The sequence below is a fragment of the Cebidichthys violaceus genome, unplaced genomic scaffold (genome assembly GCF_023349555.1).
Source record: "Cebidichthys violaceus isolate CVI_PGR_0920_01 unplaced genomic scaffold, fCebVio1.0.p SCAF_55, whole genome shotgun sequence".
Lineage (NCBI taxonomy): Eukaryota > Metazoa > Chordata > Actinopteri > Perciformes > Stichaeidae > Cebidichthys > Cebidichthys violaceus.
In genome coordinates, this window is record NW_027176761.1 from 923,729 (window position 1) to 947,017 (window position 23,289).

At 43.9% G+C, this 23,289-nt stretch overlaps 1 protein-coding gene across 2 annotated transcripts in view; it reads left to right on the forward strand.

Moving 5' to 3' along the window:
- The window catches only part of necab2 (N-terminal EF-hand calcium binding protein 2), a 108,265-nt gene that overhangs the window by 12,182 nt on the left and 72,794 nt on the right, over window positions 1–23,289 (forward strand). For both annotated transcript variants that reach the window (XM_068731963.1, XM_068731964.1), the window contains exon 3: window positions 22,382–22,490. In XM_068731963.1, coding sequence (XP_068588064.1) covers window positions 22,382–22,490 — 109 coding nt within the window. The remainder of the gene's footprint in view (window positions 1–22,381; window positions 22,491–23,289) is intronic.

The following is a 23,289-nucleotide window of genomic DNA, read 5'->3' on the forward strand; positions in this document are numbered from 1 at the left end:
TGTCCACTTTTTCCTGGATCGTCTCTTTCTGGTCCTCCGTTTCTCCTCTTGTTCTGCCACGGCAGCGTAGCTCATACTACTCAGTCCTTTTATTCTGACTGAACGAGCATATGAGGAGAGAGATATAAATGTTTATCCCCCTTTTCTTTCCTCAATGTCATCTGGTACCACTTAACGTTTACCTCCATGAAGGCTAAAGCTTTTCTCTCCCGTATTGAGGAGAAAGTGTGAATCATTCACACTTTGCAACGATTCTCTCTCAAATTGTATCTCACCTAAATATTCCATTTTGACAGGAATATGACAAGTAAAGAAAACAAACAACATCTACCATGTTGATGATGGTTCTGTGTTTATTTTGAGGATACCTCGGTACTACGAGATGATGGGATGCGTTACGGATTTCTCTGCCCAATTTATCTTCTTTCCTCTTGTCATAACAAGCTTCTGTTCATTTATGGAGACTCATAACTCAGATCTCTGTCACTGCTTAGATAACCATCACAGCCCTCTGTCAACAATAGTTTCACACTGCCATAGCTAATGAAGTACAGCAAGTTGCCATTACTTCAGTCATCTCTTGTCCATTCTCTCAGTGGTTGCCATATAATTTAAAGTTAGTGTTGTCATTGTCAATCTAGGTTTGGCAACTTTTAAGTGAGTTATTTATTTTCAAATGAGAGCCTTGTGACAAATCTAGAAACTTTTTAGGCGGATATATTCTCCCTTGAATAGAGACATCTTTATTTCTCGGTGAATGTCTACCCAGTCACACTCGCTGAGGCTGCAACTTTCAGCATTTACTGTGTTGAGTGAGATGAAGAGTAGGGAAGTCGCAGTACCAGAAATGAGTGAAATTGGGAAATCCCAAAATTCTCAATAACCAATTCGACACCACGATCAAAAACAAAAACAATCACAAAACACTTTGAGCTAGTGTTGGGAAGTTTAACGGGTCATCATTCCCTCTCTAATGTCTATTTTAAGCATCTCCATCAAACAGCTGTATCTATTCAGGCTTCTTGCCAAAACGTAAGTTTTACAAGATTAGATTTGAACACATCATGACAATGTTATAATGTACCTTGGCCTAATAGTCATTTTTGCTGAAACGCATCATAATGAAACTCAATGCCACCAACGTTAACGTTAGCTGTTAGCTCTGCAGGACTGTGCTGTCCACCGGCTGCTAACGGCTAACGGCTAACGTTAGCAGAGGTTGCACTTTTCTCCTTCCAATTTCAACACAGACTTGTTTTTCAAAATGGAGCGTTATCAGGGAAAAATAGGACTATATTAAGTAACTTCATCCAACTTACAGGAGGTCGGTTTCTTGACAGTGTGTGTCAAAGTAGCAGGAACATAAATAGAGGAGGTGCGGGAGGACGAGGACAGAGATTTGGATGAATCGGTTGTTTGCCGCTGTCAACAGAAAGAATGAGACAGAGGGAAAAGCAAGACATAAATCAGGTGAGTAGCAGACATGAGGGAGAGACAGGAGTGAGAGATGAAGGCAGTGCAGACATACAGCATGAAGGCTCGTACTGGAGCATGTAGTTCATGGTTTATTCAACAGGATCCAGCTGATCCACTGGTGCACAGGTCTCAAAAAGAGGCTGGGTTAACGGCCTGTTTCCCCAACCTGTTTTTAAGGTCGACGTCTCGACACATTGAAGTTTTGGAAATACACGCATTCGCTTTCGTGCCTTGAGTTTGATGACAAGATTGATACCACTCTCATGTCTGTACGAGATGAGGCTTCAGACAGGAGCTGGTTAGCTTAGCTGCTTGAAGGGCTGGAGGCAGGTGAAAACAACGATCTTGACTCCATTCCGAGTTTTATTTTACCAGTTAATGTACTAACTCCCCTGTGCTGTAAGCTAAGCTAACTGGCTGCCGGCTAGCTTTATATTTAATGGACAGATATGAGGGTCGTATTGATCTTCTTTTCTAACTTGGCCAAAATTCCAAACTATTCCTTTAAAGTGAAATTGCAACACATTGATTTCATATAAATGTGTCATGGCATTGAATGGCCGGCTCATTAGCAAAGTGTTGAATTGGCAGAGGGTCAATCACTCCATCAGGTATGCAGTCATGCCAGGCCGGGCGTAGGTTTTCAGACATCAACGAGCTGGTGGTCTCCCCCGTTTGTGTGCACTTAGTGTAAGCCCCTTCATCTGCCTCTCACAGCCCTCACATGTTAAAGTAGTAAACCAGGAAGTGTGCAGATCGACCATCGGCGTGAAACCAGGCGGTTTAGTATGTAAACCAAGCCGTGGGAAAGAGCTTGCTAACGTATAATGAATTTAAAGTAATCGATTTACCTAGAAACTTGCGAAAACATTCATTAAAACATACGAGCATCTGTGATCAGAATAATCAACCGGTTTGGGTAACAAACAGAATATTGTCCTTATTCCAGACTGAACTGTGTTTACTGTTACTGGAGTGATAGAAAACATTTGATAATTGGATCAATAGGTAAGCTGATAGGTGCCAAAGATGAAAAAACATACTCAATGAAAAAAAAAATGCCTGTCTTGGGGGTTTATGGGCTTAACAAAACACTAACTATAGTAAAACGCCTACTTTATTACCATAAATACCTGAATATCTGAATGTCTCCGGTGAGAGCAACCTTTCATTTTGAAGAAGAGCAGAAACTCAAAATCATTTGCGTCACTCAAATCTGTCTGGAATAACGAGTGGGGGAGAATTCTGACTGTGAGTAATAATCCTAAAACATTGGGCTCGTCTGCCGGCGCACAGCGCCGCTCATCAGTCAGCCAGTCAGTCAGAATGGTGTCATGTGTGTCTAATTACCTGCAGTCTTTAATCACCGATGGCGTCGCTAACAAGCCCCAGAGTGCTGCGCGACGAGGGAGAACGAAAAGAGAGGGGAAGATCGCTCGGTGTGACAGTGACGGAAGGGAAAGCGCGGGGAGGGAAGTGTTTTTGCTGTAGGACACAAGAAGAAAGTCCTTTTAGCTCACTGTAACATGGATACAGATTTGATTTCTAAAACCTGGGAGTACGATTATGCCCACTCTAAACCAGTGAAATCTGAAAATGCCATTTAGAAGTGTGAAAAGGACACACATCCACTGTTCACAGTGGAGTGCCTGAACAATAGGAAAAAGGTCAAATGCATTATTATGTTACTTGTTAACCAAGGCAAACAGTTTCCCTTTACCACTGCACTGATACGTCGAACAAGCATTTTGTGACGAAGTAAACAAACCTTGACAACGCTTGCGGTTGTGTGATTGGCCATATTTGCGTTCAAAATGAGTGATCGCAGAGAAAGTCAGATGCGATTCTTCTTGCGCGTTCCCTCAGCGTCTCGGTGTGTGTTTGCCGCAGGCTTGTGGACGGGCGGCTAGTTGTTCAAAAAGGACTTAATTAAAGCTCTGAAACGCTGCAATTTCAGCGCAGAGTGAAAGAAAAGGAAAGAAATAGAAACTCTGTTTCAACTCGTTTTTTTGCCCGCTCAATTAGCTTCAGACAAAGAGTTGCTTTTTGTCTTCAAGGTGTAACGTCTGTTGCGTGAGGCATTGCAAGGTAACAATATGATAACAGAAGTGTGTGAGCCACACCTGGTCTCTGTTTCACGAGGCAAATAAATGCGTCTCAGTGCTGGGCTATCTGAAAGTGGCTACTGTGAAGGAATATGTGGCTTTTTAAAACACAATTCTCTGACATCGCTAGCCGCATCGAATCTTGGCACACTTGCAGTACAGTAATCCCTTGATATGAGAAGCACATGTCGAGCATATCATCCCACATTGTTGAGATGTATCCATTAATCCGTGTGTAAAATATGCGTACTTTAATATCATTACCGCTTCGAAATCTGGAAAGACTTCTTTAATGTATTCTATGCATCATATTGTCAAGTCAAGCACACTTTATGAATATGTAGCAGAGAGATAATAATGAATTCATAAAATAATATCTGAACGTCTTCTACCTCATCATCTACATACAGAAATGATCCTGCAATCCATGCAAGATGAGGAATTAAAGCTAAATAGTTTGACGAGTTTATGGATGTGAGCTTGTTCACTTTCTTGCCCAGTGATGGATAAAAAGATCAATACATCTCTCGTGTCTTTTTTCGGTAAATGTGATCGTCAGCGGCTTATGTTAACATAAAGAAAATACCACTACAGCAAAGTAGTGAGCTTTAGAGAGGCCCCCTGATTTCAGTCTTTAAGCTAAGCCAAGCTCAACGTCTGCTGCTTGTAGCTTCATATCTAGTGTACGGACAGTAGAAGAGAGGGATATCGATTTAACTCTAAGCGAGCGAAACGTAGCGATGATCCTTTTTGAATTTGCAGGGAGCAAAGAGACATTTTTCTCCAGCATGAGACGTAGCATCTGTATGGACACTCGGTCAACGAAATGAGCAGCGATCGCACAGAACCACACGACAGCCGGTGTGAACGGGTTCCTGCCGGAGTGATGCCATGTGGAGGAAGTGGAGAGTAAAAGGATTGTGCGCAGGGTCCTTCGGTGGCCCTGCAGAAGAAAGAGCGAGGGAGGGAGGAGAGCGGAGAGGATTGGCTTCTCTTTGTTCGCCTTCTTGGTCGTCTGGATTTGGATCAAAGGCTCGGGAGTTAAGACGCCCTTTGAAGACGTTTGCCTCACCTGCCGCTTTTCTGCCCTCCACTTGGTCCGGCTCAATCCCGCCTCTTTTCTCCTCGTTCACTTGATGTATTTGGACGGCATAGAAACTGCCAAAATGGAAGCCTTTAGATACAGATTTCTTAATTTTATAAGCATGCTTTTTTTATTCAAGGATAGGAGAAGAGGGGAGGATGCTTGGATTTGGGCACAACATTTTGAAATCGAATAGAGTAAGAGTAGAATATGATATGTCTTTAATCTATTAGCCTTCTGGTTTTGGATTTCAAAAGATTCAAAAATAGCTGAACTTTGCAAGAGGCAACCAAAGTTTGAGTTTCTTTTCATTTGTACCACAGATATTTTATGATTTTAGAATAGTTTTTCTTGAGAATTTTTCAAATTGTAGATTATTATTTTGAACAAAAAGAGTCCGGAAGACCTATTGGAAGTTTTAACTTCTTCTTCCTTCATATCAGTCAAAAGAAATCCTTTCAATCAACTGAGTTTCCTTTCCTTCGGGCCTTCTCATCTCTCCTGTTCGATCTGCCCCCCCCCCCCCCCTCTGCAGCAAGGCTTTTTAAACGGCCTTGTTGCTCTCGTGGCAAGTCCCCCCGGTCGAGCCAAATTTGGCAGCACTGCTGAGGCAAAGCTGAGCCGCCTGTGGGATGAGTGGGCATTTGGCACCTTCATCCTTCTCTCCCTCTCCTCACTGCACCCCCTTCTGTATGTTCCGCTCCCTGTCCTCCCGACTCTTCCCTCATATTCTCCCAGCTTCCCGTTCCCTCGGCCTCTCACTGTGCATCCCTCTACTTCTCTCTCAGATAGCGTGTGAAACACTTTTTTTCCCGCGTGCCCGTGTAACAGGGCCTGTTCTAAACTCTCTCCATCCTTCCTCCGGCTGCTGATCTCTTCTCTAAAGCATGTAAAAGCTCTCGCGGGCGAATCCACAACGGGATTCGCTGTGGATCTGCGTCTGCTAAACCTGCACAAATAAGACTAAAAGAAACCGCGTAACTGCCAAGCCAATGGCGTCTCGGTGCTCCTGCGCTTATTTGCGCGTATTCAAAATATTTAACACGCATACTTTTGGTGCAAAATTGGCCCTTTTCTATGAAAATAAGCCTCATTGCAAAAACAGTCCAGTTCACAAAGATCAGAGCAGAGTCTGTATTAACTGAAGTGCTTTCATAAGGGTTGTCACGTCCAGACCTTCCAGTGGACATGGCAGCATTGAATAATTTTTATTCCTCCGCTTCAGCCCTCATTGAGGCAATTATGGTACTTTCAAGCTTCCCAATTGCTGCAATTTGCATCAAATTTGTACTCTTCATGAGTCAGACTGCCTAAGAATCATATCACGTTTTCTTCAGTGTCAAAGTAATCCAGTGATAGTTGTCTGTAATGCATGGGTACCTTGCAAACAGGAAGTTCTAATAGGTAATTCCACCTTCTTTTAATGATTTTTAATGATGCCAATTTGAGAAAATATATATATATAAATAGGCCAAAACATCAGGGCTCAAGTTGTAGCTCACAGATTAATTAGCTGAATCCATGGCAACATTATACTTCCTGTTTGGACCACAGTTTTCCCAAACAGAGATTATAATCGGAGTGAAAAAGCTCTGGTGTTGGCCCAAGCATAAGCCTTTCATTGGCCTGCTGAACCGTATTGTCAGTGGTGTAAACAAGCCTCTAAACACTGCGCTGGTCTTTATCATAGACTTACCAAACTAACCAAAAAGCACTTAAACCTATTGACTGCACTAAGTATAACCCTTAGTGGAAAATGCATGTTTGCGCCATCAGACAAGCCTTTTCCACCTGCAAATTATTGATTACTGTTATGAGAAAGGAAAATATTGAAACCAAAAGGCCAAGGAAATTATGGGAATAAACAAGTCATCAGGAACAAAGCAAAGCCTTTAATCAGTCCAATCAGATTCTCCACTTAAGTGCCGGAAGTACGGAAGACAATCATTGCTTCACTGATGTGGCCTTTTCAACCACTCTCTCTCACACACACACCTACACACACACACACACACACACACACACACACACACACACACACACACACACGACCAAAGATCCCCTTTAGAATCTGAAATAACAAACAGTGATGAGATCAGAGCTGTATTGTGTCTTGAACAGATTACACCCATTGATTGATTGATTGATTGATTGAGTGTGGTGTGGTGTCTGTGTGTGGGTGGGTGTGTGTGTGTGTGTGTGTGTGTGTGTGTGTGTGTGTGTGTGTGTGTGTGTGTGTGTGTGTGTATAATATATTATCGATTATACAGATAATTTAAAGGACGGAGAAGAAGTTCGGCTGGTAGCAGGTATAGAATCAAACCATTGACGATCCAGCGGCAATCGGCATAGAATGACCGTGTTCCACGCAGTCTGCTGTCACCTACCTGGAGCAGCTCAGCGTTCACAGCGCACATGTGTTCAGCAATACCTACATCATTTCATCTGGTAAAGGCACACGCACATACAACTCCCCTGTGCTTGTGTTTCACATTCTTCAACACCCTTCAAACTGACGCAACAATTTATTCTGATTATGGCAGATAATGTATTCTTTTGGATTTAGGATTGTAGTGCACCACGGGTGCACTTGATTGCAAATTCTAGCGTTGATTCATAAGAACTCAGCCGCAAGTCTGATTGAATACTAAAGGTAAAAACAATGACAACAGTTAGCTTATCAGGCTAACTTACCGGCGCACAACACAAACTTTAAATTGGACCAAAAGTCTCTGAAGTGTGGATGTCCTCTGGTGTCTCAGTGTGTTTAGCACACTATCCCTGCGTTGTTTGTGCGATAGTTTCGAGAGAGACAAGTAATGAAGTTTTGTGACATCTGACAATGCAGCTTTTGGAAGAGGCAACCATTATCTCGCTATATAATTTGCTCGCCGCTGGATTACGACGTTATTAGCAGAGGAAGTAGCCGGCATCGGCATTTGAAAAGCGAGGCGCCTCAGCATCAGAAAGCTGTGGGGTTACCATGGCGAGCGCAACCACGGTGGATGATTGGCAGCGCTGATGATTGGTGGCAAGGCTGCTGAGCGTTTGTTCTTATTTCAGCTTCATATTGGGAGAGAATCTAGCAGCGGCTGCTAATTCCTGACTTTTTCAACTGTTAATGAGCAGCGGTCGGGAGCTGCCACTCAGGAGAGGATGTGTGTGCTCTGATTAGTATCTGTGTGTGTGTGAATGGAGGAGTGGGGGTCTTCTGTTATGAGCTTGAAAGCACCAGGGTCACTTAAGACATGACATTTACGTGCCTCGTAATTAACACGGTGGCCTCGTCGGGTGTGTCTGCATGTGTGTGTGTGTGTGTGTGTGTGTGTCATGTGCATAATAACTGCCTAAAGGTCGTGATGGAGTTAACTCAAACAGTGACTCCATTTTTGTTTTTGTGAGTTCCAAGCTTTTCTTTGTATTATCTGCACTGTTATGTGAGATCGGTGAACCTCTCTAACTGCTCACCACTAGGACGACACAGCTTACAATGCACATGCATTTTCATATGCGATTCATATTTACCAGCCAACTCATGATTGAGCGTAGTGATAATCAGTCCTGACAGAGCAAAGGAGGACTGCACATAAAGGAGGACATTAGGTTTCTTGCCTTCTTTTTAGCATTCTGTAATAAAGCACTGAACAAGAAGTTTACCTCTGCTCAGATCAAGGCAACAGTAACCCTAGTTACCACTCCGTTGCCTCTGGTTACAGCATCCCTCTGTTCTCCTCCCATCAGGCCTCATGGGCTGCTGTTGCCATGACACTAAAGTTACCCCCCCCCCCCCCAACACACACACACACACACACACACACACACACACACACACACCCTTTTCTGCCCTCCCAAAAAAAATCCTCTGCAAGACTACCACACTTTGCTGAGGACTTGCTTTTCTCACAAACTGTGGGCCTTCAGTACGTAATCTGCATTCAGGTGTGGCTCACTCTGAGGACACGCTGAGCTGAGTGACAACATGTTCTTTTAGATTTCCAGGTGGGCTTAATCAAACATTCAACCGATCAACACAAACAAATCAACTATCGATTATTAACTATTTAGAAGATTCAGGAATGTTTTTTGTAGGCTTTGTTCAGCCATGCTAGCAGCATGTCTCTAGGGATGCCTTGCTTTGGTCCAGACTTAAATATTTTAACATGTTTCACAGTCATGGTGCCCAGAGGATGAAACCTAATGACTTTGGTGATCCCTTACTTTTTTCCTGTGTGCCACCATGAGGCTAATATTGGTGGTGTTGTAGGATGTCTCAAACTATTGAATGGATCTTCATGAAATTTAGTACATTCATGTTCCCAATGGATCAGAATTCATTATAACTTTGATGATTTTCCACGTAGCGCCAACATCAAGTCAGACTCTCTCTCAATGCCTCACGTCACAGCTGCTCCCGTATTACTGACACACTTCACTGATTTACTGTCGAGTTGGATTTTCTATTCGCCTCGCAGCTGGCATCTAGTACAACATCTGTTACCAACAGACACACACCCGCGTCACGTCTCTAAGAGAAGGGGTTTTCAAAACTGTAATTTTAGCTCGGCTCGGGGGTTTGCGGCGGCGCCTCACAGCGAGAGCGACCTGGGTTTAAATCCCAGACCGGGTCCTCTCTGTGTGGAGCTGGCATTTGTTTGCTCGGGGTTTTTTTTTTTTTTTCATTACGTAGAGGTCAAATATTGAATGAGGTTTTCCTTCATTGTGTGAACAGTGATGAGCGACTCATTGTGCTCCTTCAAAACCAATGCATGGTGGGATATCATCCGGTCCCCAGTGACCCTGAATAGAAATAGGCACATGAGCAAAACCAATACATTTGAATTTTTGACGTCTCTCAGACACTGCAGGACATTCTCATGCAAAGATTATCCGTGTTCCGTCCGACCGCAGACGAGATGCAAGGACGAATCGTCATGTTTTCCATCCCTGCCAGGCACCTTATCTCTGTATCTTGTGTTTTAATCTCACTGCAGCCAAGATGAACAGATACAAAAAACACATGAAGTTAAAGACCAGAAATTCTATTTTCAGCTAACCGATATTAGCAGCTCATATAAGAGAACACAGAGAATGAGCCGTCAACGCAAAGGATTGTGTATCTGTATGCGTGTCGGGGCCATACTGAACACTTCCAGAGTGGATCCACGCTGTTGGGAGTGTGTGTGTGTGTGTGTGTGTGTGTGTGAGAGTCTCTTGTTAACTGTCTGCCTCGTTGCCGCTCATCCTCCTTCAGCCCTACGGCTTTGCTCGCTGACAGAAAATGAATAAAGGAAACTTCGACCATTCTCTTCCGCTCCCTTCTTCTCTTATCTTCTCTTTTATGAGGATGCCGCGTTCCATGGGAGAGAGAGAGAGAGAGAGAGAGAGAGAGAGAGAGAGAGAGAGAGAGAGAGAGAGAGGATGGGGGGAGTGGGGGGGTTGGATCAAATTGAAACATTTTAATCCCCCATGGAAATATTTTTTTTTTTTTCATTAGTTCTGTGTGAAGAAGGAGGGAGTGCATAGCTGTTTGCACGAGGAGAAAAATAGGAGGGAGGGAATGATTAGGAAGAAGGCCTGGAGAATAAGCGTAAAGGGAAGCTGACACGTTGTCATTTTCACTCCTGTTTCACTTTCTCTCTCTGATTCCTCCTCTCTATTCTCTATTCCTCTATCCATTTGTTCCTCACATTGAGTTGAGTCTCTCAGTCCCTCCCCTCTCCATCTCTGTCCTTTTTTTTTTTTTTTTTTAAATCTCTCCCTGTCCCACGTTTCTACAGCTCTATTAATCATTACACTGCATAGGCCATGTGAAACTCTCCGTAAACTCAAGTGCCATTCCAGCCCGTTGAGTGTAATTGTTGCCGTTGTGGAGCACTTTGCGTCGTCTCAAACATCTGGCTGGAATTTGGAGAAATCTGACTGTGACCGAGGCGTCGACGGCTGAGCCGACAAGCTGCAGCCGGTAATGAGAAGGCTGATGCCGTCAACGGTGCTCGATGGTACGTCTCGAGGTTTGAGCTCTACTGGGATTGACTCAGCAGCTGATTAAATTTGTCTTTGCTCACAATAACATCCTAACCTACATTATGACAGTGATGGAGGCACCTTATTCGTGTTTATTCATGCTATTTTATATCCCTTAATTACAGTCAGTCAGGTTGTTTTTTTTTAAAAAGCCGTCAAGTGAAAAAAAGCAGAAAATATGAGACTTATTTCCAGTGTTGTTTAAGTTACTTGAAACATGTAATGAATTGATCATCAAAATACAATACAAATACATTACTCAACAGTAAAATTAACTAGTTACATTGCTTACTACTTTGTTTTTTTGGGTACTTAGCTCAGCTTCCTCAAAAGCACTTTTCAAACAACTCCAAAGCCTCCACACACGTCTTCTGTATTTAAAGAGGCAAAAAACATGGTTCCAAATGGTTCTCTATATCTGCACAATCTGCTTACTGACCAGCAGCAGCTAGAACACAATTAGCCTCGGGAGATTCACACACCCTCCAAGTCTGAACCAAACCAGACCAGAGCATCCATCCATTTCCAGCCCTGAGTGGAACAACTAGTCGTCCTCTTACCTTCACAACCTCCACCCATTAGCGGCAGCAGAGTATGTATTGGGGCTAAACTACAGTGGGGCTAATCCATACAGTGCAGAGGCTCAAATCAATGTCAGAATGTCAATGTGAATGCATTACACAATAGAATAGCACCTCTCCCAACACCTAGAAATGCCACGCATAAGGCTTCTATGGGTCCTTTTATCACACGCAAAACTCACATCAAGAGCAACAGACGTGGACGGTCGCTGCTACTAGTTCACACAATACTATTCATGTTATTTCAACTCCATCACTGTTAAGATGTGGAGGCGCTGTCGGTCCACATAAGGTTAAAAACGGGTCGGTTTATTCTTTCTGATCCATGGTGGGGCCAACACAACCCTCGGTGGGGCAGTAGCCCAACCAATGCCCTGCCTCCACCATCGAGAGGGCAGGGCAGCAGCAGAGAGTCCACCAAGCACTCGCTCACTGAAAGGGATCAACATTTTGATCAACTCCTCACTTATTCCATCTGGATTATGGCAGCTGAACAGAAAGAAAATATACTTCTAAAGACATTTTTTGTGAGTAAATCAAACAAAATTGGGGAGACGACAACATGATTTTGAAGTCAGGCGACATGGAAAGGATTCCCTAGTAGTGAGAGGCAATACATATTATCATCTCGCATCTAAAGCGCTTGGTTTTAAACAAAAGAAGATACTTCGATGCTTGTAATGAAGCATCAAACCCGTCCATGCATTAGCACAATACGGACAGCTCCCCTGGTAAATTCGTTAATCTGCCGAGTCGGCGGGGCGCTGCGTGATAACATTAACAACAAAGAGGGCCGACGCGGCGCGCGAAGACGACCTCGTTTGGTGCGCTGGCGTTCTATTATCTGCCATTAACCACCATCGCGCTGCGTTAAAAACGCACCGTCGTGGGTAATGCTAGTCAATTACGGGCCGGTGAAGGAGCATATCTGTCTGTAAGAGGAACCATAAAACACCCTCTGTGCAGATGAGGCCCCCCCCCCCCCCCCCCCCAAAAGGGCTGATTGTAGCAGGAGAGGCTGCCAATGGGTTTTCAGATGGGTGGGTGGGGATGGGGGATCCACGGTGAAGCCCGGCACCTGAATGCATCATCCTCACAATCCTGACACGCTGCTATTATCTGCCATCACCTAGGATTACTCATCATTAGGATAGACCCACACACACACACATCTTCTCAGCACCCATTGTTTTGTGCGCTGCCACACTCCTCTAATAATAACATTATCATGTTCAGCCAGCAGATTGATGATGATTACATATCATTCTACTCTCCGCTGAGACAGAAAATAGATAAGGGTGAATGATGATCATCCACTGTGGCTCATCTCTTCATCCAGACAGACAGACATGGTATTGTTTACACCAGGGAGCCATCTGTCTCTGAGGAGACGGAGAGAGGATCATATCCTTCTCATTAAGAAAAATTATGAACCACGTCTCTGTTTTTATTACAAATTGGGAGGACGGCGACGCTCTAACCGAACACACAGCGGCTTGTGAAGTCTCACACACTGCGTATTCATTCTGCCCGTGTGCCTTTCCAGATATTTGTAATATATATATATATAAACAACATGTATGTTGTTGGATGTAAAAGACATCAGTGACGGTTGTGAACGAAGCTCATTAACTACAAATTGACACAACATGTTGTACACTGGGGGCAGAAACGGAAATGATTCCCAGTGGTGACGGACAGGCGCCCTGGAACATGACAGAGATTATACAGCCGTGCTGTTGAGCTCTTGTCAGGGGCCCAAAGTGTGGAGCAGCATATTTGCGGTACTGTATAGACTACTGTATTGACTATTATTGAAAGGTTTTTAGATGGATTTTTATAGGTTTTCATTCATTTCAGTACAGTATGAATGTCAATTTGCAGAGGCTTGAAAGTTGTTTCAGATGGATGTATGATTTCACATTAAAACATAACCCTTTCAAATGCAAGAACCAACCAAATTCACATGATCCATTTCAGGGCAGTTCATGCTGGTCTTTTCAATCTGACATTCTTGTCAATGCAGTGTTTTTTTTTCAGCAGACAGTTCTTAAGTCTTGGGTGTCAGAAGAATTCATCGTTGCACCAAGGAGAGCTTTTAAAAGCTGGATCCACGGGGCGTCCTGGTGGCCCGTTAGGGCCCAGTTCAGCTTCCAACCAGGGACCATTGTTGCATGTCATTCTCCTTCTGTCTCACCCTCCGTTTCCCATAATGCAGCTCTCTCCATTGAACGTTGATAACAGCATTGTGTTTTACTCTGAGATGTTAGCGGTAACAGTTAAAGGTCACTGAGTCATTCCAGCTTATTACCTCCAAAAACCAAAAAATGTATTTGTTCCCTCGTTGTAGATAATGATGTGATGGGCTAAAAATACAAGGTTGCCTTTTAAAATAAATTATATATATATATATATATATATATATATATATATATATATATATATATTTAAGAGATCCGGTTCAAATTTCATTGATATTTCATTTCAAGACTTATCACAAGGTTAAGGATGAATGCACACAGTTATCCATGATCACTGCTGTTTCTTTTGAGTCTTTTTGTCTTCAAACACTGTGAGTGTGGTAGAGTTGATGACCCACTGTGAGTAATGGAATATTCTTTGTATTTTTGACATAAGCCATGAAGACCGATGAGACAGATTTCAAGGTAACTAAGTACAGAACTGATCAGCTTTTAACAGTTGTGAAAGTGCTAATAGAGCTGCAGCTCCTCACATCGTCGGGCTGCGCGTTCCGCTCAATTGCAGCTTTTACAGAGAAAGCTCACTGTCAATCTCACTCAATCTCGTATGGAGGATATTCTTGAGAATCAAATCGAATTTACAGAGCGAGTACAAAGACGCTCTAGTGGCCAAACCATTCAAAATGTTATAAACCAGGCACAAACTCAAAATGAATCAAACATCCTCAGTAAAGCTCAGTAAATTGTATTTCTCCAGTATCCTACAGCGGTTTAGAGTGTTTGTATAAGAGCCCCGGACATGAACGTGAACGTGAACTCGTGAACCTTTTAAACAGACGACTGTACTAAAAGCTCAGATGAAGTGTTGACTGTAACGAGGGCCAGTTGTTCTACAGGTATTGGCATCACTTAATCTGATGGCGTCGTGTTAACCAGGAATACCGAGCGGCTTCGAATGAGCATCTGTTTACACTTGCTGTGGAATCAGACGGCAAAGACACCAGTCAATAACGGTGTAATGCTTTAATCCAGTGTCTTGCTCAAGGACACTTCAGCAGAGCCATCAAGACGTTCCTGTCAACAGCAGAGGAAGCTGATTGGTTAGAAAGTAAGACACTGCTGTTCCTTTTTTTTCTTTTTTTAGACAATGCTTCTTTAGGGAGTGCTTAGTGAGATGCCAAATTATGAGTGTTTGTGTGTGTGTGTGTGTGTGTGTGTGTGTGTGAGTGTGAGTGTGTGTGAGTGTGTGTATGTGTGTGGTCCAGGTGGGCTGTAGTGATGGATAGGGAGAAAGGACAAGAGCTGACAGCTCAGTGAGAATCACTCCTGTTCCTCATCTATCAGATGAAACCGCTCACTGGCAGCCACATGCAGCCACACGCACACACGCGCACACACACACACACACACACACACACACACACACTCCTCTCCCTAACGGCTGCTGATAAGAATTGTTTGAGAGATAATTCCAACAAAGAGGGAATTACCAGCTTGTAGAACAAATCTTTTTCTCTCACTGACAAAGCAGGTGATTGTGACTGCAGAAGTAATAAAGAGAGAGGGAAAAGAAAAGATGAGAAAGACGAGAAATGCTTAAAACAAGAGGATTGGAAGTTGTTATGTGAACAGAAGAGGAAGATAAGAAAGTAGAAGAGAAATGGAAAAAAGGAGAAACGGAGAAAGTGTGTGTGTGTGTGTGTGTGTGTGTGTGTGTGTGTTAATGGTGTAAACAGGGAGAAAGAGATGGCAAAATCCCAAGCTTGAAAGGAGGGTCAATTCCCCTCTTCTTGTTGCTATGACAACCCATCATGTAGCGCCCCAAAAATAATGCTAAACAGCAAGACAAACGCTGAGGAGAGACTGGAGACTGGAAAGCAAGAACAAATAACTTCTTTAGAAACAAACATGATTAAATTGATGTAAAAAAAAAAAAACACGTGGAGCCAGGCGTGTGTGTGTGTGTGTGTGTGTGTGTGTGTGTGTGTGTGTGTGTGTGTGTCTCTCAGACACGTAGTGGAGGCGAGGCCCACACCGTCCTTCTTCCTCTTCAGTGCGGTGTGCAGGATGTGGAGCCCAGCAGGAAGAAGGAAGCGCTAATTGCTTCTCTTTAGTCTGAACTGAGAAAAGAGAGAGCAGTTAGCGCAGTGGGTCCACCGCTCTGACCGTCCATTCACGCTTTCTTTATTTCTTCCTTTCTCTCACACACACACACACACACACACACACACACACACACACCAAGCACTCAAGTTCTGTATTAGTGAATATCTTGTGTCGTAGATCCTGACGTCTCTACCCCAGGGTGTTCACCCTCAACCCTTTCATTCCGTCCTGATGTTCCAGAAGACGAGGCCTCCCTCTGCACTAGTCAAACACAGAGGCTCCACTCGCTGGTGCAGAAATGCTGGTATTATTCCAGAGCAGGGATTAGTCTCCCTCCACAGCGAGGGGGGGAGTCAAGCTTAGTTTATACTGGTGTTGCGCGTAGCCCCGCAAGTGGTCGTGGCGCTTGGTGTTGCACCTCTGAACTTGGTGAGCGCGCCGCGCGTCCCTCCTCGTCATTATGGAGGGTTAGTTTATGGCTTTTTCCCGGTTGAACCCACATGTTATGGGCGTATCTCAGGGTTACACTCGTTGTTTTTTTGATTCTTCACAGTTGATTTTGTTTGTATGCCCTCTGGCTTCATTACAGCGAGTAAAAACTACGCTTTAGACCGGACCAGAGACGGGGGCTGCAAAAAGATGCAAGGGTCTGTGATAGTGTGAGCGTGTTGCGATAGACATATAGAAAACGTAGCTGAACCCGATGTGCATATATTCATTTTTATAAAAGATACCATCTGTAAAAGACCCAGAGAGTCCGAAATAGACCTGAGGATAAATAGATCAATTCCAATTAACACGAACAAACCCAAACAGAGAGAGAACCCAAACACAGGCAGCAGCGTGGTGCTGCACCAATGAACAAGCTGCTTCAATACACTCGTTCTTGTATATCAAAGATATATGTTTTCTTGCATGATGATTATATTGTCTTATATAGTTGGGGTTTAATAGCATTTTAGTCCAGTATGAAGTCCACTTATCAAGTCGTCTGAATCCTTTCCGCTCCCTAATCAAATCTTTTACAACTGAATTTTTCACAAACTACTTCTATTCAAAATAAGGACACCGGTGGTTGTTGAGTGAACTGCAGTCAGCATCCTGTCGCACCGGCCAAACCAGCGATGTGAGGTTACATTACAATCATGTTGATCATATTTAGAACGAAGTTACGATCTGTACTGTGTATATATTATATTTGGAGCGTTGGCTCCATGATACTAACTAGCTTTTCCGTTTGCAAATGACTTTGTCAACTAACGTTCCAACCAACCAACTCATGCCCCGTAGCTAAGTTGCGGCACGCTGGCTAACCATAGAGTGTTATCAAGGCAACAGTCATTTGACCCTCTGTCTCAATGACTGCAAATGTTCAATGCAGTTCAACTCTTTTGCTGAAAGGCGCTTTTCTTTTTTTGCATCAGGAGCAGCGCTGTGGTCTCACTGAAAATGTAGCTTCTTTTTTTTTTTAACGCAGTTCTTATCTGTCTGAACACAGCCGTGGCAGGCGGTCAGAAAGTAAACAGACGCGTTTACGGCTTTACTGGAACAGAAGGAACTCACAGTCGATGCCAGTTTATGTTTCATGGACATGATGAATGTGATGTGATTGGGTGCTAATCGTTGACATACCAATCATTTGTTCATTTGAATAAAATTATAAAAATAATGAATTCCATAGTTCCTTATCTGATTATCAAATTGGATCATCTATCCTTACAGACGCAGTAAGCACAAAGTGAGTGATCAGAGCGAAGGCAGCTACAGTTTTTTTTTAATGCCGGTTGGTTGCTCTGGAAAATAAAAAAAAAGGACTTAAATCGGTCGTGCATGCGACAAGCAACAACCCTGTCATGTTTACCAAAGGTGAATCAAACCCTGAATCGCTCTTGAATGAATTCAGCCTGAAAATGACAGAGTGCGTGGATGGCATTCCACGCACTCTGTCATTTGCAACGCTACCGAGGGCACCGCAGTTATGGAGATGTGCATTTTTCCATGATTGGCTGAACAAGGAGGATTTTAGTCGCATGATTTCCTGTGCGGCGTTTACAAAATTAGGAACGTTGATGAAAGAAAAGGTCTGAAAATGTCGTGCTGTTTATGACTCCTTCTCTGGGCGTTATAATGACTTGGCATTAGGAGGAAATGAAGCAGGGTTTCATTCAATCTGCAGGATATGGAGGGAAGATTTGTTTTTCCTTTTTTTTTCACAATCAAAATCAACTGCTCTGTGAGGTGTGCAGTAACTTTTGATTCATTCATTTATGATTTAATCAGACAATGACCGGCTGACGAGCGGATCTGAATTAACTGTGGCACAGATTTGCATGAGTATATTACATTGTACGTAAAACAACGTGGCAGGCATAACGACAGACTGTCTGTGAAAGTGCGTAAATGTGACAACAAACTAACTTTTGAAGAGTGAAGAAGAACAGCAGAAAAAGGCAGAGACAGCCGGCAGCTTCTCTACCTAAGCCCAAAGGTACACAGAACTCTCTGTCCACGTAGGTCTGTGTGAGTGTGTGTGATTTCCATAATTTAATATTGCCATTGCATTGCATTAGCAAGAGTTTGTGTTAGCCAAAAATGAAAAGGACTCAAAACGCAGCAATGCAAACGCTAATTCACCGGAGGATGCTATGCAGTGTTGTACATTGGCGGGCCAACGTTTCAGTTTCAGTGACTATTGACTTGACTCTCGTCGTGGTAAAACGCTGGCACACGCACACATCCAAACGACCCCTAACCCACGTCACCTCGTGTCTTCCCATTTCTTAGAGATTCGTGGGAAACAAGTGATTTGGGAACACGGTATGTCACACCTCTTTTAAAGGAACGTTTCAGAGGTGGTAGAAGGTGGATTTTGATACCTTTGAAAAGTTGTGTAGTATAAAGTTGCATAGAAAGGAAATACTCGCTACCTGAAATTTAGTATTTATGTACAGTACTTGAGCAAATGTACTTGTAGAGTATGGCGACTGAACAAATATATTGGCTGGTTGGACATTTCCCCTAACCCTATGTTCTTGTTTACACTCCACCGCTGTGTAACTGTGGCCTCTAACATCATTCACCCCAAACTGGATGAAAACGGTTCCTTCTCATCTCCTCCCTGATGTTTTTCGACGACATGTTTACAGTTCGGGTGATTTCCTTTTGCATGAAAATGATTTCTCTCCATGGCCCATTTTGCACTGTAAAATAATGGGGATTTCAGCCGATAGAGCAAATCTACAGCGTCTCATTCGCTGGGGAAACACGATGCTCTCGGCTGTTGCATCGCCTCCTCTGTAGCCAATTTATGAGGTTAGCGAGGAGAGCGGCTGTCAGGGTTGTTGTTGCTTTATTTATAATGGGGTTTTCCTAAAGGAGTTGCAGGGGTGAATCGGTGGCTTGAGGACCAGGCCTCCGATGATGGGGGGCAGCTGAAATGTTCTATGTATGCTCTTCAGTAGCTCATCATAATGCCTAGGCGGTCCTATTGGTAAATGCACAAAAAAAAAGAATTTCCCAATGGAGAACGAGCAAGTAGCAGAACACAAATACATGTGTGTGAGAGGCCATCATGTGACGAAAAATAACACATTAGACTATTAGACAGTGGTAGTTCAGGTCAGGGATAATAAAAGCTGTAGTTTTTTGATGTGTAATTTTTGAGTTTTTCAGGCTTTAGAAAACAAGAGTTAGCTAGCTATCTGCCTTGTTAGCGTGGTGTATGTGTGTGTGTGTGTGTGTGTGTGTGTGTGTGTGTGTGTGTGTGTGTGTGTTGCTGGAGAATTCCTACGAGGGTCTAACAAGGCTAGCTGGCTGCACGCAGTAAATTGGGTCACTGCTGAATTAAACACCAGTGCCTCTGCTTGCTGCCTCGCTGCTGCGCCAGAGAGGAGCAGGTTAGAAATAGCCACGGCCTCAGAGTTCGGATAAACAGTCGAGCTTGGGCGGACATGGAGAGTGGGGGCCGGTGCTGTGAAACACAAGAGGTGGCTTTTCAGAAGTCCGCCTCAAACAAACGAACACGCCTTCTGTCGAGGAAAGGTTATGCCAAGCGTTGTGTCTTACCTGGCACCACGGTGGGGCAGCGGGAATCAACGTGGCGCAACATCGGAGAGACTGCTCCGTCTTTGTGTTTCTCTAGCAAGGAACTGGAAGAGAGAGGGGAGGGATGAAAGATATGGTGAGACTAATAGGAAGACGGGTGCGAAGCGTGGTTGAGATGACGGCCAAAAAGAGTGTGGAATGGCTTATGGTTCTGGAGTTTCTGGAAGTTTTTTTTTGACAGTCTGTTTTCCAAAAGCATGTGAAGCCTTTTCTCCTTAGTGGTCCAAACTCCAGCCAAGCCAGAGAGCTCTGTGTCTCCTCTGGATGTGTGTCAGCCACACTCAGACACAGTAAACAGAGGCAAGGAAATAGCAGCAGAATTAAAGAAAGGGGCAATATAATATGAACACATTCTTGGTAATAAAATGAGATTTCACAAACATATGCTCGCCCCAAATCCTGTAACTGAAAACCAGCAGAGGGAATCGATGAGGCAGACTTTAACAGCAGCACATTTCAATGCAACCCTCTTGTACGGCTGTAGTCCTCCTGTCCCTGGTGGGTTCCCAGCGCTCTGCAGTGGTCCCACTGCTCAACCTGCTGCATCCAGTCAGCCACACTCAAGGACAAACGCACTTTGAGGGCAAGGAATTAATATTTGATATCTAGCTCTGCATCATGTGGTGAGACAGACAGTCAGGCGTTCTAGCAAGCAGAAACAAGCCGGATAGAGTGAAAAGCCATGGACAGCCACTCCCTGCTGCATCGCCACCACTCCACCGCAGAAAACGGTCAGTTGGTTGGTTGTTGGATTGGTTGTAAAAGGACTCTAGGTGCAGAATAAAAACCTGTTACTAATGATGAATGATGTCAGATTTGAATGACAGACCTTGTTGTGAGCATTTTCATGTTGGAGCTCGTTTCTTTCTACAGAACCCGCCAACCGTATCACCGCGCACAAGGAAGCAGGCATCTACTCCCGGGCGAGAGGCTGAGGTTTATAGCTTATAGCTAACCCTGCTAGCTCACCCGGAACCAGTGAGCCCGCTAACGTTACATCTCAGCCGAGGAGGACGCTATAATGTTTACATCTCGCGCCGTCACAAGCCTCTGGTCCATGAGTAGATGCGCGCTTTATTCTGTGCGGTGATACGGTTGGTGGGTGTAGTTCGGTAGAAAGAAAATAGTTCCTACATCAAACCGCTCACAACAAGGTCTGTAGATTATCTTAAGTCACCGGGTCATGATTTTTGGGAAAGAGACATTGCTGGTGAGATTAGATACATTCAAATGTTTTCTTTTGCCGCTTTGAGCCCCTCCGGCCGAGTGCCAGGTAGTCCCATTATATTGGAGAGAAGGCCGACATCTCTACGGTACGATATCTCCAACACTCAGCAACTCACACCAAAACAATCCTGACTGACAAACAGCACTACGGGTAAAAGAGATAAAAGAATATCCTATGTATTTTACATTTTGGGGTGGACTGAGTAACACCCCCATGAAAATCTTGTTGACCTGTGGTGTTTTAACTTCTCATCCCGCTGCAGTGATGTAGAAGTGTGCTCCAGTACGCCGTGACATCACTGTTGGGTGCGGTCACAGGTGCAAACAGAAAACTGTCAACCAGGGCTTGAAACATTTACTTTTTTCTAATTGTAATGAATTAAAAAGGGAAATTAAAGAGTACAGGTATCATTCTACAGTGTTGCAGTCTTTAGGAAGCAGACATCACTACACCAGAGATGGTGTTTCTTTTACCACATTGAGGGAGTGAAGCACCCTGGGAAACACAGGGCCGTGGCAACAAAGGCTCGTAGCGCTCGAGAGTCGACATAACAGGCGCAGAAATCCAGTATTTTTCCAAGAGCTTGTTGGTTATCGATGCTTCCCCAAAGGCCTTGAAACATAATCGGCCTTGTGTGCTTAGCAAAGTGCAGAGACAGACGGACAGACAGGCAGCAGGGATACGGCTAAAGGTTCGTAGCAGACTGCGGCGCATGCTGGATTGATTTCACAGCAGCTTGAGAAAGCACCGAAGGCTGGGATCACACTGAGCATTTGTGTATGTGTGTGTGTGTGTGTGTGTGTGTGTGTGTGTGTGTGTGTGTGAGGGTGGGAACACAGTACAGCAAAGCAGACATGTTGTAAATATCAAGAATGAATAAAAGTAACAACGCTCATCACAACTATGACTACAAAAGAATGAATTTAGAACAACGATAGGGGCGACTAAAGACAAACAAGTTGTAAAAGATGGATGTATTTTAGACTTTGTACGCTTATTATCACATCGTCTGGTTTGCTGCCCCACAGTGGATGGCTGTAATGCCCTCTCAGAAAGCAGAGTGCTAGGTTACAGACCGAGGAACAGTTGTAAGTATCTGAGGCTTCAGTCTGACTCATACAGTAGAGGGTTATTAAATGGTCTGAGATGCAGATCCGTGCCAGGCCCAGACAAGCTTAAAAGAACTACAACTAAAACCTTGAAATAGATAAAAAGGGTTTGGGGCCATATAATCTTATAGTCCGTTTGATGCATTTTGGAACAGCGATGGTGATCGCACAAAGTAAAGGTTAGAGGTAGGCGGAAAGTTTGTCTGAGACAGAAGTACAGGCAGTTACAGTGGAGATTCGATAAACTGATAATAATATTGACTAACCTTACGTTTTTTGGCATACACGGAGGTTGCTTTCTACTGCAAATTATTTCACAGTCGTGTTTGTGTGTGTGTGTGTGTGTGTGTGTGTCTCCTGCAGATGATGGTAAGCTGTCTCTGGATGAGTTCCAGGCTTTCTTCTCCGATGGCACGCTGAACGAGGAAGAGCTGGAGAAGCTGTTTCACACCATCGACTCTGATAACACCAGGTCAGCACTACTATACCACTGTGTGTGTGTGTGTGTGTGTGTGTGTGTGTGTGTGTGCGCGCGCGCGCGTGTGTGCGTGTGCGTGTATGTGTGTGTGTGTGTGTGTGTGTGTGTGTGTGCACGCAGCATGAGAGACGGCTGTGTATAGCTGCATGAAATAAATCTGCATACACTACGTGCACATTTATGCGCGTGTCTTGGAGTTTTATGTGCTCACTCCACCGTGACTTTTGTTTTTGATCACATCTCACTTTCAATTATGAAAAAGAGGAGAGACCTGCTGCACAGCCTCACTATCACGCTATTGATTTGTGTGTGTGTGCGTGTGTGTGCAGGCGTAAGTAAAATGTATGTGATTTATCCTGCAGCCAGAAAATGTCACATCCCGTTCTGAAAGCCTTTTATACCAAAGCCCTTTACATTAGCTGACACTTTCAATATGAAACTGACAGAAAGAAGAGAAGATGTGAAGAAAATTAGTGAGCGGAAATAATGAAAGACAAGTGAAAACTGAGTAAAGTCAATCTTTCACCTTCTCTTTCTTTCTCTCGTCATCTGTTTTCGCATCACCAGGACGTTAACCTCCCTACAGCACGTCTAATTGCTCTTCAGGACACTGTGTTTTGATTGGCTTGTGATTATATCAATTTATTGGCCCTTTTATAATCAGCCAATCAGCTCACCCATCCTGCAATCAGGAGAAGTGTGCTGACACAGTGGGATCTGGTAATCAAAAGAGTGACTCTGTTAATTTACACCTCAGGAAACCGCAGGGCCTCGAAGTCAAAATGAAACCGAG